Source organism: Haemorhous mexicanus, chromosome 5 (genome assembly GCF_027477595.1).
Source record: "Haemorhous mexicanus isolate bHaeMex1 chromosome 5, bHaeMex1.pri, whole genome shotgun sequence".
Classification (NCBI taxonomy): domain Eukaryota; kingdom Metazoa; phylum Chordata; class Aves; order Passeriformes; family Fringillidae; genus Haemorhous; species Haemorhous mexicanus.
The window spans coordinates 12,044,556-12,060,718 of record NC_082345.1 but is presented as its reverse complement, the minus strand read 5'-3'; the positions used below and the strand labels follow the sequence as shown (position 1 = coordinate 12,060,718).

General features: G+C 41.4%; 1 protein-coding gene across 3 annotated transcripts in view; it reads right to left on the bottom strand.

Annotated features, from left to right (window-relative positions):
* The window catches only part of FGD4 (FYVE, RhoGEF and PH domain containing 4), a 104,822-nt gene that overhangs the window by 54,071 nt on the left and 34,588 nt on the right, over nucleotides 1–16,163 (bottom strand). Inside the window, exon 1 of one of the 3 annotated variants that reach the window (XM_059845914.1) lies at nucleotides 14,246–14,570. The exons of 1 other annotated variant lie outside the window; for it this stretch is intronic. Coding sequence is in view for 1 of the 2 variants with exons in the window: in XM_059845913.1 (XP_059701896.1) it covers nucleotides 1,731–1,746 (16 nt within the window). In the remaining variant the exon portion in view is untranslated. Of the gene's footprint in view, nucleotides 1–1,730; nucleotides 1,983–14,245; nucleotides 14,571–16,163 lie in introns of those variants that run through there. One more of the 3 variants, XM_059845913.1, reaches the window with a different exon arrangement.

The window sequence follows — 16,163 nt, the reverse complement described above, 5'->3', positions numbered from 1 at the left end:
CTTTGTGTTTCAGACTGGAGGCAGCCAACGCTTCAGCAAGAGACTCACTGCTTCTCTGACACTGTTTAGGGGGATCCAGGGATATCTGTCCACTTTAAAACCCACAAAGACTGGAATTATTTCCTGTCACCTTTTCTCTGTGCACTGTCTATACCCACAGGTCTCCTACACCTGATAGTATAATTTATGTCACCTTAAAGCTTGTAAAAATTTATTTGTCCATCACATAGTTAATCTCAAAAAAACCCCAAATGTCACAGCTTCACCACTCTATTTGACCTTCAGACTGGCACTGTTACATGTAAGAATTCTGTAGGCCTAGGCCTTTGCAGACTGAAAGCAAGCCAAAGGGAAAGAGGAAATTGTGGTTGTAACACCACATTATCCTTCCTGAAAGATCCATAAGAGTTCCCCTCACATTTACAGGAAAAGAAAACAGTTTACATTTACATTTACATTAGAAAACAGTTCTTAAGAGACAGATCAGAGGAAAAGGGAAAAGAAAGGGGAAGATCAGAGAAAGATCAGAGAAAGAAAGTTTCCTACCTCCATATGTAAATTCTTCTCAGGATACAGCAAAACGGTATTTAAGGAGTGGGAGGAAAGGTGTGATTCCCATCCTTTTCCTTGATTATTAAATGCTAGAGGGGAAAGGGCAGTTTTAAACTTGCTCATAAAACAGATAAGGAGCCAATACAATTTTTTAAAACAAGTGTTCTTTGTATCCCCCTAAAAAGCAGATGCCCACAAGTACTGAAATCAGGAGAAATGGGTAGAATTATTTGCATACATCTACTCTGAGCTTCTCTAGCAAACCTCAAACTCACTCTGCCGATAACTCCCTTCCCTCTCTTTAGCCTCAGAGGGTTTTCCAGAGAGGGACACTGGCATGCTAAACCCAAATCTTCCACAGATCAGCTTCACTCATCTCTCTGTGAAAAACCTAATTCAGAATATTTGTTGTTTGATATTAAATGTTAGGGTTGGGTATGCCTTTTGACTGAACTTACCCCAAGCCGAATTTTTCTCAGAACTGAAAAATGCACTCAGAAGTAAAGCAGTATTTTAAATAGTATTCTTTAAAACTCATTTACAAGCATACAATGGAAAAAATCCAAACCTTTTACTGGATGGTGCAATAAAAGGTGGGTTTCTTTTTTTAAATTCTGGAAGCAAATTCTGTACATTAAGTGTAGCATAAGCATCAGTTAAATGGATTATTGCAAGATTATAGGTGAAAAGCTAGATACAAGTCATGAGGGTACACCTACTTCCTAAAACAAGGATATAAATATTATGCAGGATATAAATCTTAAAGGTAATGCTTTCTTATAGATATGTCCTATAGAAACCTCATAGCTGTGAACATAGCTCAGTGAATCTGGCAGATGAGCCCGGAACTGAAACCACTTACAAACATCAAAAAATGGACTGGCTTTTAAGAGAGTCCCGTGCTGGTGAAAGCTGCAGCAAAACAAGCCCAAAGCAGCTGGGGTTATTGGTGTGGCAGATGTACAGGCAGTCAGCTTAGGAGACTTCAAGCTCATTTACTGCGAATAGGAGGAAAAATCCACCAGAGCATTCCAGCTGTATTGCATCACAAGGCAGCTGATATTCACCGATTTATTTGCCTCAGACCAGAAAGTTTAACTCTTGGTGTCTCTGGACACAGACACACCCCAAGCCTTGGAGAGATTAAAGTTTGCCAGAAGCATCCCGGACAGCCTTACCTGGTTCAGAAGACATTGTTTGCAAACGTAATCCAGTACCAGTGCACGAGGAACTGGTTTTGCAATGGCAATGACCCTACCAGAGGCTCACATTTATCCCATTCACAAGCCCTACAAGTTGCCAGAAAGGACTTTTCCCCAGATGCTCGGTTTGCGCTCACAGTTCACATGCTGGGGCTCGGTCACACGATGCTCCTCCTCTCGGAGGGCCAGCCTGTGCTGGGAGGAGAGGCGTACGCAAACCAGTCTGCTTAGAGAGAAGAGTGAAGTCTGTTCACGAGGAAAGAGGAAAAACAAAGAAATCTGCTTATGTAACGTGCAAACTGCTGGAGAAAGGAGGAGGAGGAGGAGAAGGAGGGACTACTGTAAGTTGTTTTGTCTAATACCCCGGCCACTATGGAAGTTTTGTTACCATTCATTGTGTTGCTGTTTGAAACTAAAGCAGCATCAAGGTTAAAGGACAAGTTAGTACATTTTTCTGTTTGGTGCTTTGTTCTCCCTTTATAGGAGAGCCATCTCCTGCATTTCCTAATCTCTCTTTAAACTGATGCCGAGAATTAATTATATAGGGCACGCAGGATACCAGAGCACTGACCAAAAGAATCGACATTAAAGAATTGCTATGAAAACATTAGTTTATTTTGCATTGGTTGAAATTGATTAGAATAATTTAAAATATATTTTTAAATTACATAAACTACATATCATGCTCCAGGGCACAATACAAAGATATTAAAGTGAATTATTAATCAAGAAAATGCACAGTTTCAAAAAGCAAAAGGATAAACTGGAAAGGGAAATTACCCCGAGTAACTTTCTTTTATTGTTCAGAGCTCCCACACCACGTGATCCCCAGCTGGCACACATTCATCTCAGCAGGAGAAAAAACGTGGGATTTAAATCCAGCCCTGCCACTTCTGAGAACATGAATCAGAATATAGCAGCCAGCTGAGATCATTTCCAACCTCTGCTCTGGTCCAAACCACAGCTCCCTGCAGCCCCTTCCATCTCCGGCCGCTCGCAGTCCCCACCTCACAGCACTGCAGAGCTGCTTGCAGGGGTGAGCACCGAGGGTTACAGGGAACACACTTGCAAAACAATCCCTGAGAATCTGCTTGTCACTGAGGGGACATCCCTCTGGGCAGCTAATTGTTTCCTTTCTATTACAGATGTTGTATGGCAGAGGGATATTGCCAAAACCAGCAAAAAAACAACTCTCCTCCAGTCATTTCAACATTTTGGTGCCTTATTCGTCTTGAGATGAGCAAGGCACATTTTTAGGACCTTGGCCAAGATTGACCAGTTTTCTTTCTGTTTTGAGTATTTCAACTGCTGAGCTAGGAAGTTGCATTTCCTCATCCCTGATACTCCTAGCAAGTAATCCCAAGCTCCTTAAAGACACATACAAATTTTATTCACCTGGGTCGTCAATGCACCATTAAAATAAAAAATAGCATTAGCTGAGTTCCATAATCAGACCAAGAAAACTCCAGTGCATAGGTCATATTTGTATTTTGAAAGTTCACCTGCAGGAGTTCAAAGCTTGCCCCTGTTGCTTGGGCTGGCAGATGAAGTGCCTTTATAACAGAACACCTTATTGCTCCAGGAAAGCCTTTGTTGAGAAGATAAATTTTCTGCTCAGTTTCCCACATTTGGAATAAACCACTTTCCCCAGGAGTCTGGGTTGTCCATCTGCCAGTGAGTGAGGGCTTTGCCAGCCTTTCTTCAGCCAGGTCTACCCTCCCCAACCCAGGAAAACCACTGATAATGCCTGTCATACAAGTACCTGCCAGATTTTAAATTCAGATTGGATCAGCAATATAGGTTTCAATATTGACACAAACGATATAGTAGGTTGGAAAACTACAAGACAAATGGCTACAGAAGAATTTAAGAAGCAATTATTTTAGATAAGTAGCTACATAAATTGTTACTGACCACTGCAAGCGAAGAGAAGAGAAGGGGTCACAAAAGGAAAAGCAGGAGCCAGACAAGGGGAGTTACTGCAGCTCTGCTACCACTCAGAAAGAAGGAATTCTACACACATGAAGGAAACTGGGGATCCTATTTCACTTCCAGAAGTAGCAACATTTGAACAGATATAAAGAAGTCACCACTGCCCATTTTTTAAATACGTATTTAATTCATCCTTCTTAAAAAAAAAAAAAAGTAATATATTAATTGTTCCATATCTATTTGATTAGCTGGCAGATAAGGGGATTTGGAAGAGATTAAACTGCTAGAAGGGGAATATCTCATTAACCTATTACCCTGGTTTCACAAGTGTTCTATGCCCAACTTTGCTTTCTCTAAAAGCAGAAACATGCAAATTGCACAATGCAAGTATTAGCTGCAAATTCATCAACAAGAGGTGCAGCTGTGTCTTCCCTGTCACCACAACATGCCTAGGAACTTTAAAGAAAAGTTAATTTAAAAATAAGGTTAGCTTTATTAATTTTCTCTAAAAGGCAGATAAAGAGGCACGGAGAACAGCAAGTTAAATAAAATAAACATTGTCATTAATGTGTCATAAAAGTCATACTACTAAGATAAGAAGTTGCCATCATTTAGTATAATCAGAATAACTACACAGACTAAACACAGTATGCCCTTTAGTCCTTGCACAGCAGACTAGTTCTATCAAACTATGTTACCCCAAATCAAAATTATTGGCTCATATGGGACTGCCTCACTCCAATAATTGAAAGTTTTCACAAACATCTCACAATAAATAGATGGCACTTACTTTTTTTCCACCTCCAAGCACTTGGAATACAAACAAAGGAATACCAGCTTTTGTCAGTACTTTCCCCATTTTGAAGACAAGGGGACTCAAACTGTGTCCATAAGTCATTTGAATATTCTTAATGTGATGAAGTTGAGAAAGAAGTCACATGAGTACTGTTAGGAAACCTGGAAAGCTGAACTAAGTATTAAAGGGCTACGTGAGCAGGGTGTCACTGTGACACACAACCCCCAAAACCAAACTGGCTCATGTGACAGTGAATCACAGCCCAGCCCTCCGTGTGGCTGTCTTCTGCCTCTCCCCTCCTTCCTGCAGACTCACTTCAGGCAGCAAAGCTTGGAAAGCTTTGCTGTGGATCACACACCAGAATGTGATGTATAGTTTGTGTAAGCCAGTGATGGAGAGGGATTTTTGTCCCAGCCAAGGGATCAGAAACCTACCTGCACCCTGACACAAAATTCAAAAGGAGAACTTCTGAATTTCAATATGGAAACAGCTCCCGACTTTCTTTTTCCATGTGAGAGATCTATAGACATCTCTTGAGTCCAAGAGAGGAAGGCCCCTTTCACAGGGCTCCCAGAGAGCAGTTGTGGTTGACCCACACTGATCCCCCCTTTCTCTTCTCCATTACACCCCAGAACTTGAAAATCACAGGATTTGGGGCAAGGGCAGAAATAAAAGCATGCTTTTTCCTCATCCCCAGAGAGTTCCTGAGATGCTGTTAGAAGCCCCACTCATGAGCTGGGCAGTATTCTGCAGAGGGTTGGACTTAGCTCCCTGCTATTCTTAGGGAAATGGGATCAGCTACAGGACACCACACAGCCATGTCCCAAAGTGACCCTCACTTCTGTCAGACCTTCCACGTGCTCTCCTTTTCATCACTCGTGGTATAGCCTAAAATCAGTAACAAGTGACTTTGTGCAGAAGCCTGAATGGCTTAAACAAATACATTTAAAAAAAAACCCAAAGCACACAACTTATTTAAAACTGCTGTCTTGTTAAAGTGCATCCTTCAAGCTTTGCCCAGTGACATGTAAGGAAGGAAGAAACAGCCACACCACAACTTGGGATTTGCAGGCATATAATAAATAAAAGGATGGGGGACATTTTATATTAAGGAAGTGAGCTCCAGAGATTAGTGATCACCTGAAAAAGGAGGATGTAAAGTCCACACAGAAGTGGGCTGGGCATGGAGGATGTTTAGGAATGGGTATTCAGGACTGCTGCAACAAGGAAAAGAAACAATATCTTTAAAAAGATGGGCACCTAACCCAAAACAAGGTGAGAAACAGTAGGGGACACTGGATCTGCAGTCCAACAGAAACACATTTGTTGAAAGGACATTTTCCCCTCCAAATTCTGAAAATCAGGAACATCTATCACTCTCCTCCCTAGCTCTCCTGGTTCACATGCAAGGAGACCGTGACTTCATTATATTGCAAGAAAAGCAATCTCAAGGTATGGGGTGATGAACAATTACCATGCCATAATTAGAAAGTCAATAACACTATTTTTCCATCCTTTTTTTCTTTCCTTCAGCTCAGCTGTATTATGTGTCCCAAAGGGAAAGCCTGTGGTTGTGCTGAAATAACACACAACAGAAGTTCTTAGAGGAAAATAACTTTTTGTCCTTTTTGTTTGCACAGCATTTGTCACTGTAGCATCTTGTTGTCTGCAATTCAGTCCAAGAATAAGAGTAATACAAGCAACCACAAAACTCTCCAAATAGATAATGAAATGGTTGCAATTCAATGAAATCAGAGAACTCTATCAAAGATCATTGAATGCCTTCCATTCTATTAGCGTTTACAAAAGGACCTATGGTAACTGTGTTTTACACTAACCATATAAAGCTGGGTTTCTGTAGTTTAGAGTGCCTTCCATACCTGAAAACAAACAAACAAACAAACAAAAAAACCTAAAATCCAGGAATCTGTGGTTTACCTGTCAATTAATCTTGTTTAGTAAAGATCAGCAATTGTTAAAGGATTTCTGGTTTTGGACACGAAAAGTGGTCAAAGGGTGTGTCTCCATCAACTGGGTGCAATTTGCCAATTCTTCTGTTAAAAAAAAATACTTTAACAATTTTTATTTCTGAAACCTTCTTTATACATGTACAAATGATAAATATATATCCTGCAAAATCATGTTATTAGTTAGGGAAGCAGATTCATTTTCCAGTTAATGCAGCTTTTGGTCATACACAAACACACAAAGCACGTGCATCCCACAGAAAAAAAAAGCCAGGACCCAATCCAGGAAGACCACCACACAGAACTGCCATTAGATTCACCAGTACAGTGAAAGGCTGAATTCCTAACTTTAAAATTACCTCTTCCACATTAAAAATCCAAACAACAGACTCACAAAATAAGCAGATCAGATGGCAGGGACTATGATTTCACTTCCACATAAAAATCAAACCAGGGTAGTGCTAGATGCTAAAAATAAAGTACCAATTATTCTTGGTTTGAGTTAATAAAACCTTCATGGAGGGTTCACAACAAACAGCAGAGTAGAATGCATTAATACTCTTCTGGGCTAGATAAGACTACACAAAATATGATCGGGGAAAAAAGTGATTGAAAAACCAGTAAAATATTCTTTATCTGACAAGAAGCAGCAGGAAATGTTTGGGTAATCCACTGCAGAAGGCAACATACACACAAGCCCCATGGCTTACAGCATCACTTTATGCATCACCCATGTCATTTGTGCAACTCTATTTTAGCAGATGCTGAAAGCCATATTCACCATGAATTTGTTTAGTTTTTCCCTGAATCCTATTTACATTTCTTTAAGAGAATATGTGACAGTGCAGGCATTTTTAACCTATTCCACCTCAGCTCTGACTCCATGCTTTCTGAGAAGGAGAAACTTGAAAGCACAAGACATTTTCCCTTTCACCTTCCTCCATCCTCCCCATCACACTACAAAAAGTATCAGATGAGCTTTATCCAGAACACATCAATTCCTAAAAATCACAGAAGCATAGAATGATTTGGATGGAGACCATTCAGTCCAGCCCTCCTGCATGGGCAAGGACATCTTTCACCAGACCAGGACAAAAAATTTCACTATCTGTTCACAATTCTTTCCTTCAGCCTCAAATATATCTACAGCTGAAATCTCCTTACTTTGTCCTGTTAGGGCCAATATAATCTAGTATTTACAGGACAGTCAGCAAACAGGGCCCTTCTTTGCAGGGTTTTTTCTGCCCTGCCATTAATACATGGAGCTGATTTTTCTCCAGTCCATCCAGCCTTGTGTACCCCAACTGTCCAGAGAAAAGTGATCACAAGGAATTCAACAAACCAATTTGATTCAAAAAGGGGAGGTAAAAATACAGACAGTGGCGACAAAGAAGAGAATGTAGAAGTGTATTTCAGCTTTTGGAGCAGCAAGGGTCAAAGATCAGAGAGAGCTGTGACTGTTTTTATAGAGTGAAGTTGTGCTGATAGTTAAACATAGCCTTTGAGACCACATCCTCACTAATGAAACTGTAATTTCCTTTAAATTATTGCCATCCACACACCAGACCTCATCAGCCAGACAGTAATGACTTTTCATCATTTATTTCAACACAAAAACAATCAATAAGCTTTCCCCCCTGTTCCTTTACTGCTATCTCTGGACTCTAAAAACCTGGAATCAGAGAAGATGCCAGCTATAAAACAGGCACAGCCAGGTTTCATTGCTGTCTTTCTTATGGAAGGAAATTCTAAAGCACCACCCGATTTTGTGATAAACGGGATTAAAGCAATGCAAAGAAAATCTTAATCCATTAAAACATGATGAACAGACTAGAGTATCAAAGAGCAGTAAGTAGATCACATTGGATTCAGAGGCTTTTCCCTCTCATCATGACTGTGTCCTGGGCATTGTTTTGCACTGAAAATGTTCAGTATCAGATTGAGGGAATATCACACTTTTACTCATACGAGATGCATGGAAGACCACCTGAGCTGCCAATTGAAGTTTTGGCCCTGTGTTAAGCAGCAACTAACTAAACAGAATTTTCAGAATTTTTTAACAGTGGGAAACTTTTGGAATATTTGGAATATTTTCAGGTAAACCAGAGAAACACCAGGAATAAAACCAGTAAAATCAGTGACAAACTTGGAAAATTTAATTTAGAAAGACTGTATTTTAAAATCAATCAAATCAGCTTTATACACACACACACACACAAATGTTCAGTTTCTTATGACATAACCAGGCCACAGCTTGCAGAGCAAGTGGGCAAAATTCGTGGGCAAGGCTCTTCATCTACAGTATTCCAGACTAAGCTTTTAAAATGAGCATTCCCCCAAAATAACAGGATGCTATCAGACAACAGAGGGGTGCAGCATTGCTGACTTCACTGGGGGCAAACAGTGCTCACCCTGCTAACTGGGAGTATTTCATCGTATTGGATTTTAACTGTTGTCTTTCAGTTCTCAGGCAAAGCTCTAATTCCATCACTGAGCCTTTGAAGTTATTTTGACTTACAGCAGCTATCTTTGAGAGTGTTTGTAGCAGCTTCCACAGCTGAAACTGACTTACACACAGAAATCTTGACAAGCCAAGGGACTAAAACACTTGCCAGTTACATTCTAGTGGGTGGCCAAGTCATAACAGCAACATAAGGCTCCAAGCAATGGCGTGAACAAGAGCTACTGAAGAGAACAGACATCAAAATTAGTCTTGGGAACTGCTGTGACACATAGAGCTGCCAGAGAACTATTTCAGCTGTAGAGAAAAGTGGCACAGGATCTTTAAAGAGAGGCAACAGGTAATCTTACATAACCTGTGAAGCCTTATGATGTTTTAGAGATCTGAACAATACTCAGCCACGCCAAATGAGCATAAATTATTTATCCTCTGTCTCAATCTCAATGTAACTGCTACAAGCATGGTACGGGAAGTGAAAAAACTATTTTGAATCATAAAAAGCCATGTCATTCTTTCACTCATCTTCCTGAGCATCAGTGACCTCCTTAGGAAATGGAGGAGAATAAAAAAATAAAATAAATATTGGCTTATGTAGAAAATAGGACAGCAGTGTAGGAGAACACAAAGGACACCGATACTGAGGAGGAGATAAGATGAAGAAAAATTCCAGGTGAGAAGTTCAGGCCCTGCCCTGCAGGAATGACTCATTAAAGAATCAAGATGTTCTTTAAAGTATTATTACAATCTCTTGAGTTAATTTTCCCTCTACTACTCAAACATCAGCTACTGTTCAACACCTCTCCAGGAAATATACCACACCACCCATGGCACTACTTCATGCCTTCAAAACAAATCCCTTGGCTGTAGAAAAGTCTGCAATTCAGGTCTTCTGCAGCCTCCATCCCCAGGTCATGAGCCTTTGCTGAAAAGGTTTGCATAGATATTTGTTTCAGTCTTAGCTAAAAAATTTTTAGAATATACTTAGAACTATAAATCACACCACCACCTAAGTGAGCAGGTGAACATGGATTTTGTTTTGGATTTTGATAAGTGTTACTACAAGTAGAAGTGGAACAGACAAGTTACAACACTGTTTAATATCAGGGTTAGCTGCACCTACACCCTTCCCATGAAGGTAAAGTGCATCTGTGGTAGTGAAAAAACCACAACAAAAAAGTACAATCTGAAGAAGGCATAAGCCAGAAAATGTCTACAGATAGGCAAGAAGAACTACACAAAAACTTGCCAAGAAGGTTCCTCCAAAGATCAGCAGCTGGAAAAGCACTTCTACTTGAAAAAGCACTTCTGCTAGCCATCTGTCAGGACTAGAGGGCTATTCTCCCCTCAATTCAAAATCTGGCTGCCCTGGGTTACCATTCATCTGAGGCACTGAAGACTGGCTTGAGCCCAGAAGGCATCATGCTGAGAGCAGAATTCATGTCTCAAAGTGCCTGCCCGAGTGTTCTGCTGACAGGGATCTCATGACACTGGCAATGAGTTCAACCTTTCTTGTTCAGTTTCTGAAGCATAGTAACACTGACTTTTCATCATTTAGCAGAGTTTAAAGTTCTCTTTAAAGTTTGTTTCCCACAGCCGTAAGAGTCTGTGATTTGCAGTATGCCAGAAGAAAAGCCTCTGATCATCTAAATGGCAGGGAAGTTATAAGGCTACCTGTGACTGAGGGTGGCAGTGGGGAAATCCTACACAAAAACCCCTCAGTGACCAAATGGCTCCTTCCAGTCCTGAGCTCCACATTCCCAAATGTACTCAAGGACTTACTTTCCTGAGATACTCATCAAAAAGTAAACAATTCCCATGGTTCTTGTAAGTCCAAGTAGTATTTTTATACTTAAAATGAACAGCTAATTATATAGTAAGAGCAATTGGATGAACTAGGGGGAAAAAAAAAATTCCCCTTCAAGATATTCTGTTGCTGGCAGTCATTTCTTCCCATCCTGTTCTTCTTCCAACTTTGAATTACAATTACTTGGGAAGAATATTTTCTGAAACTATTTGCAGAACACTTATGAGTCTTCAGGTTCTTCAATTAGACACCTTAATGAGGTGGAAGCACAAGGAAGGACAGAAGTACTTCTGTACTAAATGCAAGCTCCACTGGAAAAGACTAAAAAACTACCACCATTCACAAAAATAATTCAGCTGCCAGTCTCTCCCATTTAGTTACTCACTGCAGAGGTTAGGGTGGGGATCAGCTTTAGAATAAATTCAACCAATTTGATGTTTTCTAAAATCTGGTACAGTGCTTTCCAGCATCGTGGGAAAAAGTGTTAATGCCTGAATTTTGACCCCACCCAGAGAAAGTATAAAAGGCAGCAGCAATTTTACATGACTAAGGCCCAGCAAACAGACCAACAGCAGCAGTGCCTGTGTCAGCAGGTCTATCCTCCCACATCCAGAGGCTGGAGAACTCCATTATTCCATGGAACTTGCAAAGAGAACAGTTTGTAAACAGGCACCAGGACTTTCCAAAACAGCTGGCCCTTCAGAAGGAGCTGTAACCTTGAAACAGCCACGCTGCTGTAAGGAGACAGTGAGGAGCCTGAGCTTTTTTGGTTTTTTTGTTTTAGTGTTCACTATACACGAGTAAACGGCAAAATAAAAGTGCATTGAAAATGAAGCAATGTTTAAAACCTCCACCAAGCAGCAGCCCAAACACAATGTATAAATAAACCCATGTCAAGCAGCATTCCACAGTCATGTGTCAAGTGAAAAGCAGAAAGACTTGTCTGTTTGAAGCAAACAATTGTGATCGTTTATGCACAAGCCACTTTCCTATAGATTGACTCAGGATTTTACCATTTAATTACAAGTTTCCTGAAAGCTTTGTGAGTACAGACACTATAAACAAGATTATTATGAGCTCATTATATACTAGGTTGCATTTCTAGACACTATTTAGTTGAGTGCTCATTCAAAATGCCCTTTTATTGTGAGATGATGTACCTAAGTTTAGCTTACCCACTTAAAATCACCCCAAGCAAATCACTACTCAGTATGACCCACCATCTCTGCTAGCCCCCAAAGCCTGTATTTTAAACTAAATCTCCTTCAAGAGATCATGCAGCAGATTACATTGACAATAATTTATTCGCATTAAGTATAAACATCACAGCCACTTGCAATAATCTACCTAAGACTAAAAACAAAAAAAAAGCCCTTTAAAAAAAACATCATTAGTTTCTATCAGACATTGAACAGTTCCTCTCTTACAAGGAAATGGGATGTCTACTATGAAAGGCCAGATGCTGAAATGGATTAAACAGTGTCTAGCCTTTAAATCCTCCATCCACAAATCAACACTGACCTAGTGACCTAAAGTAAAATTTAATAATAAAAAAGTATCCAACAGACACATATAGACCAATCAAGACAGAAATTTTTTAAAAAAATTGTTTGCCTAAGACTGTTTGGACATTTACATGGTGCTCATGAGGATACAGGAGCTGGAGTGCACAGAATGTGCAGTCCCCTATTTATCCTTGACACAGGTTTAGCAGAGGCAGTGGGAAAACAGGCTCCTCAGCACAGCCCCAGTTAGCAATCAGGAGAAATCACCTCTGGAAAGGGTACCCAAGCCATTACCTTCCTGCCCTCAGGATTGTTGCTGTCTCTGAAGACTTGCCAGCGAGACAGTAATTCACAGGCAGTGACAGTGAATCCAGTGGGCAGCAGCTGCCTTCCTGGAGACTGAGCAGGGAAGAGAAACACATCCCACAGCAGCATAACCTTGGGAGGGCTGCCCTTCACTCCAGGCAGGTCCAGGATAACACCTGAAGGGTGAAAGTCTGATCTCTTTCCAAGCACAAAAGCCAATCTGCCCCCTTCCTCCCGACAATGCGATTACAGACTCGGCACTTGCACGTGTGAACAAGTCCACTGCAGCCCATTAAGAGCAAGTTTTGCATAAATTATCAACTTCAAAGCAATGCAATATTTAAATTCTGTGGAAGGAAGGGAATTTTTAAAAAGGGGTTTTTTTTTAAATTACAAGTTGATACAGCTTTTATTAAGGGTGCTCACACATTTCCACCAACATGAGAGTATTACATGATGTCTGAAAGGACTCCAGGCACATACCCCAGCCTCCCACAAGCACAAGAAAAGCTCATTCACCACAAACAGTTAAAGTACTCAAAGAAATAAAAACCCTCTCAACCTCCCACACACACTTTTGTTAGGCACCAAGACTTGAAAAGCATCTTGTAGGTTAAAAATTTATCTTAGTCAAATATGTTGCAATCGTGACTTATTAACTCTATCAGTAACTTTCCATCCAGACTTCAATGCCCTGACATTTTCAGTGCTTAAAAGCAGAGGACAGAGAGGTTGAATTAGCACTGACACAGTTTTAATTAACAGCCTCTAGTAGTGTTCTCCCCTGCATCAAATAAAAATGGCAGTTCTGGCAAGAGGGATGCAGCATAAGACCTTTATTTGAAAAGGGAAAGCCCATGTGTGACTAAAAACATCTGCTGAAACAACATTTTGCATTTTTGGGGGAGCAAATTTTCACGCCCCTCATTTAAGTCAGCAATTTGAGTTGCAGTAAAATGTTCACCATGCAGATATTAGGAAAAAAAATAATACTCCTACCTCCTACAACACAGCAAAAAAAGTATTTTATAGGACAAGAAAACCTTACAAGGATATACCTTTAATTTTATTTTCCCCTTCATATTAAATCCTGCCATCAAAACAATCCCAATATTTGCAGAGAATCCCAAAAACTCATGTCAAGTCTTTATGCAACTAAGCTCTATAAGAGAAATAGCCCAAAATGTTTGGTCAGTTGGTGAGTTAGAAAGAGGGAGAGAGGGTGGGAACGAGGAGTGGAAAACCTGCTCCTGCATTCTGCCTCCCTTACGCTGCTTCCTCGGGCAAACTGCATAAAACACCCTGAACATCCATTGTATCACCAGCTCTGCTCGAGCATTTCCCCCTCTTCTCACCCTTCGTGCCGGTAGGAAAACCAAACACGTTATCACATCCAAAAAGAAATCACTCAGACAAAAAGCAACCGGCGTGAAAAGACGCGTAAATCAAACAGATCTGGCAGCAAACAGCGTTTCATAAAGACGAGAGGTATGGATTGCTCCACTGGTGCCAGTTCGGCCAGTTATTGTTCTGACTTACTACTTTAACTACCCCAGATTAAACTGCTTGAACTGCAACAGACAAACGAAGATCCTTAAAATACAATCCCCCCACACCCTCCTAACAATAAGCATTATTTCCTTGGCGCTGCCATCCTCAAATCTTAAAGCCACTACCTCAATTAAAAATTACCTACACACAAAATGAATTTAGCACCGACCTTGCAAAAAGCTCGCTCCTCTCGGCTAGAAATCATTAACAGTTTTGGTAAAAATCCTTTTATGTGCTCCTCCAGCTAGCTAATTCCAGCCTTCCATTAACGCACTCCATTGCAGATAATTGCCGGCAGCACACGCTCCCCTGCTTTTGCTGGTTCCCAACGCAGCGAGGATAATCACATTCCAGCAGGGAGCGAACAGATGGCAGCCTCCATGGTAACCAGTCCTTCCCAGCCAGTGCTAGCGCTGGGAGACTCCCGGGGACCGGGGCAACAAGCGCTCTTTGTGCTCCAGCCTCGCCAAGCCCGAGCGCAGCGGAGCCGGCGCCGGGGCTCACTGGGCATGCCTGGCAGGTGCCCGTCCTTCGCAGGCGGGCACCGCACCTGAACAAAGGCTGGCCAACAGCTTTAACCTTGACACTGCCTGTCCCCGCCGAGCCCAGCGGCTGAAACGCCCGCTGAGACGGAGGTGAAGCTGAGCGGGAGGTCTGTTTGCTATTAAAACGGGGAAATTAGATGGGAGCTGGGTTTCCCTTGGCAAAATGATTTTCTGAAGGCAGGCTTATTTCCCCTGAATGGGTTTGATTTCAGCACGATTGGAAACGTTTGCTCCTGATCTCTATCTCCCGGACTTTGAAATTGCTCCCCTCAAGATACCATAATCTATTGCTCAACAAGAATTGCCTAGACCCTCTGTTTTGGTCTCAGGGCTTCTGTCAGGGTTATCTGCTCTGCATCAGCCGGGATCGATGCTGATTCAGCACCAGGCAAAACTGCCCTGTCCCTGCTGCACTGCCAGGAGAGGCGTGTCTGGAAAAGCCTTTTTTTCCATATCAAAGGTGTGCCTGAAACCTCTGCTCTCACCGGGCCAGACGCTGCACAGCTCCACACCTACGGTGAAGGTGTGTGCACCAGCTCAGAGAATTCCCACTGGTGATGTCTGCAGGGAAAAGGGAAGTGGCTTTTCACATCCAACAGATAATGATCTTCTCTGCAAAATAAAAGGGCTTTGAAAGAACACATTAAGGCTTTAAATACTGATGAGTTGCAAAGTCTCAAAATATTTAAGGTTTGAAACACTGAATGTACAAGAGCCCTGACTCACACCAGCTTTCTCTGCCTCACTCCCAAAACCACTCAGTGCTTATGACTAAAGGCGTGTCAAAAAACTGGGTAATTTTACTTGAAGCTGCACCAAATTTGGACCTCAGGTTCCTCCATGCTAACTTAGGTCTAGCAAACTATTCTTTTGAGGAAGGGAAAATGGCTTCCTTTCTCCTTGTGTCTTCTGGCTGGTCCTGCAGAAGAGCCTTAATTCCTCTAAAAGATTGAAAAACCCTGAGCTGGATCCCACCATCACAAAAGCATGTCTTCTTCTGCAAGTGGTTTCAGGCACAGAGCTCTATGATTTTCTCTCTCCTCCACCCAAATCTTCAGTTTTCCTCATCCTCGCTGCACAAGGATGTTTATTTTGTTTCACAGCAAGCCCAGTGCAGTTTACATTGGTAAGAGACACCACTGTTGCACTGCTGGTGCATTACCATGGGAAGCCCTTCAGATCCCTGCTGACAGCACAAGAGTATCTGAAATCAACACAAAAATCCTCACCACAGAAAGCTGAAGAGGACCCAGATTTCAGAAGGAACTCACAGAACTCACAAGGTTATTGTGGATACTGGTGAAAGGTGTGGGACAAATCCCATGAAAGGCAGCAATACCATTTCCTTTTTGCCTCTTGCAAATAAAGACAGTGGCTCAGAAATTAGGTTTGATGTACTTAGAGATTTTTATCCATTTATGCATTTCTGGGGCTAAAAAATTGAGCTATTATAATTCTTAGCAAAATTACTTCAGAATTATAGGGATTCAAGTTCAGTTTCAGTCTTTTCTGCATCATGAAAGGGACACCTCCTACAAAACA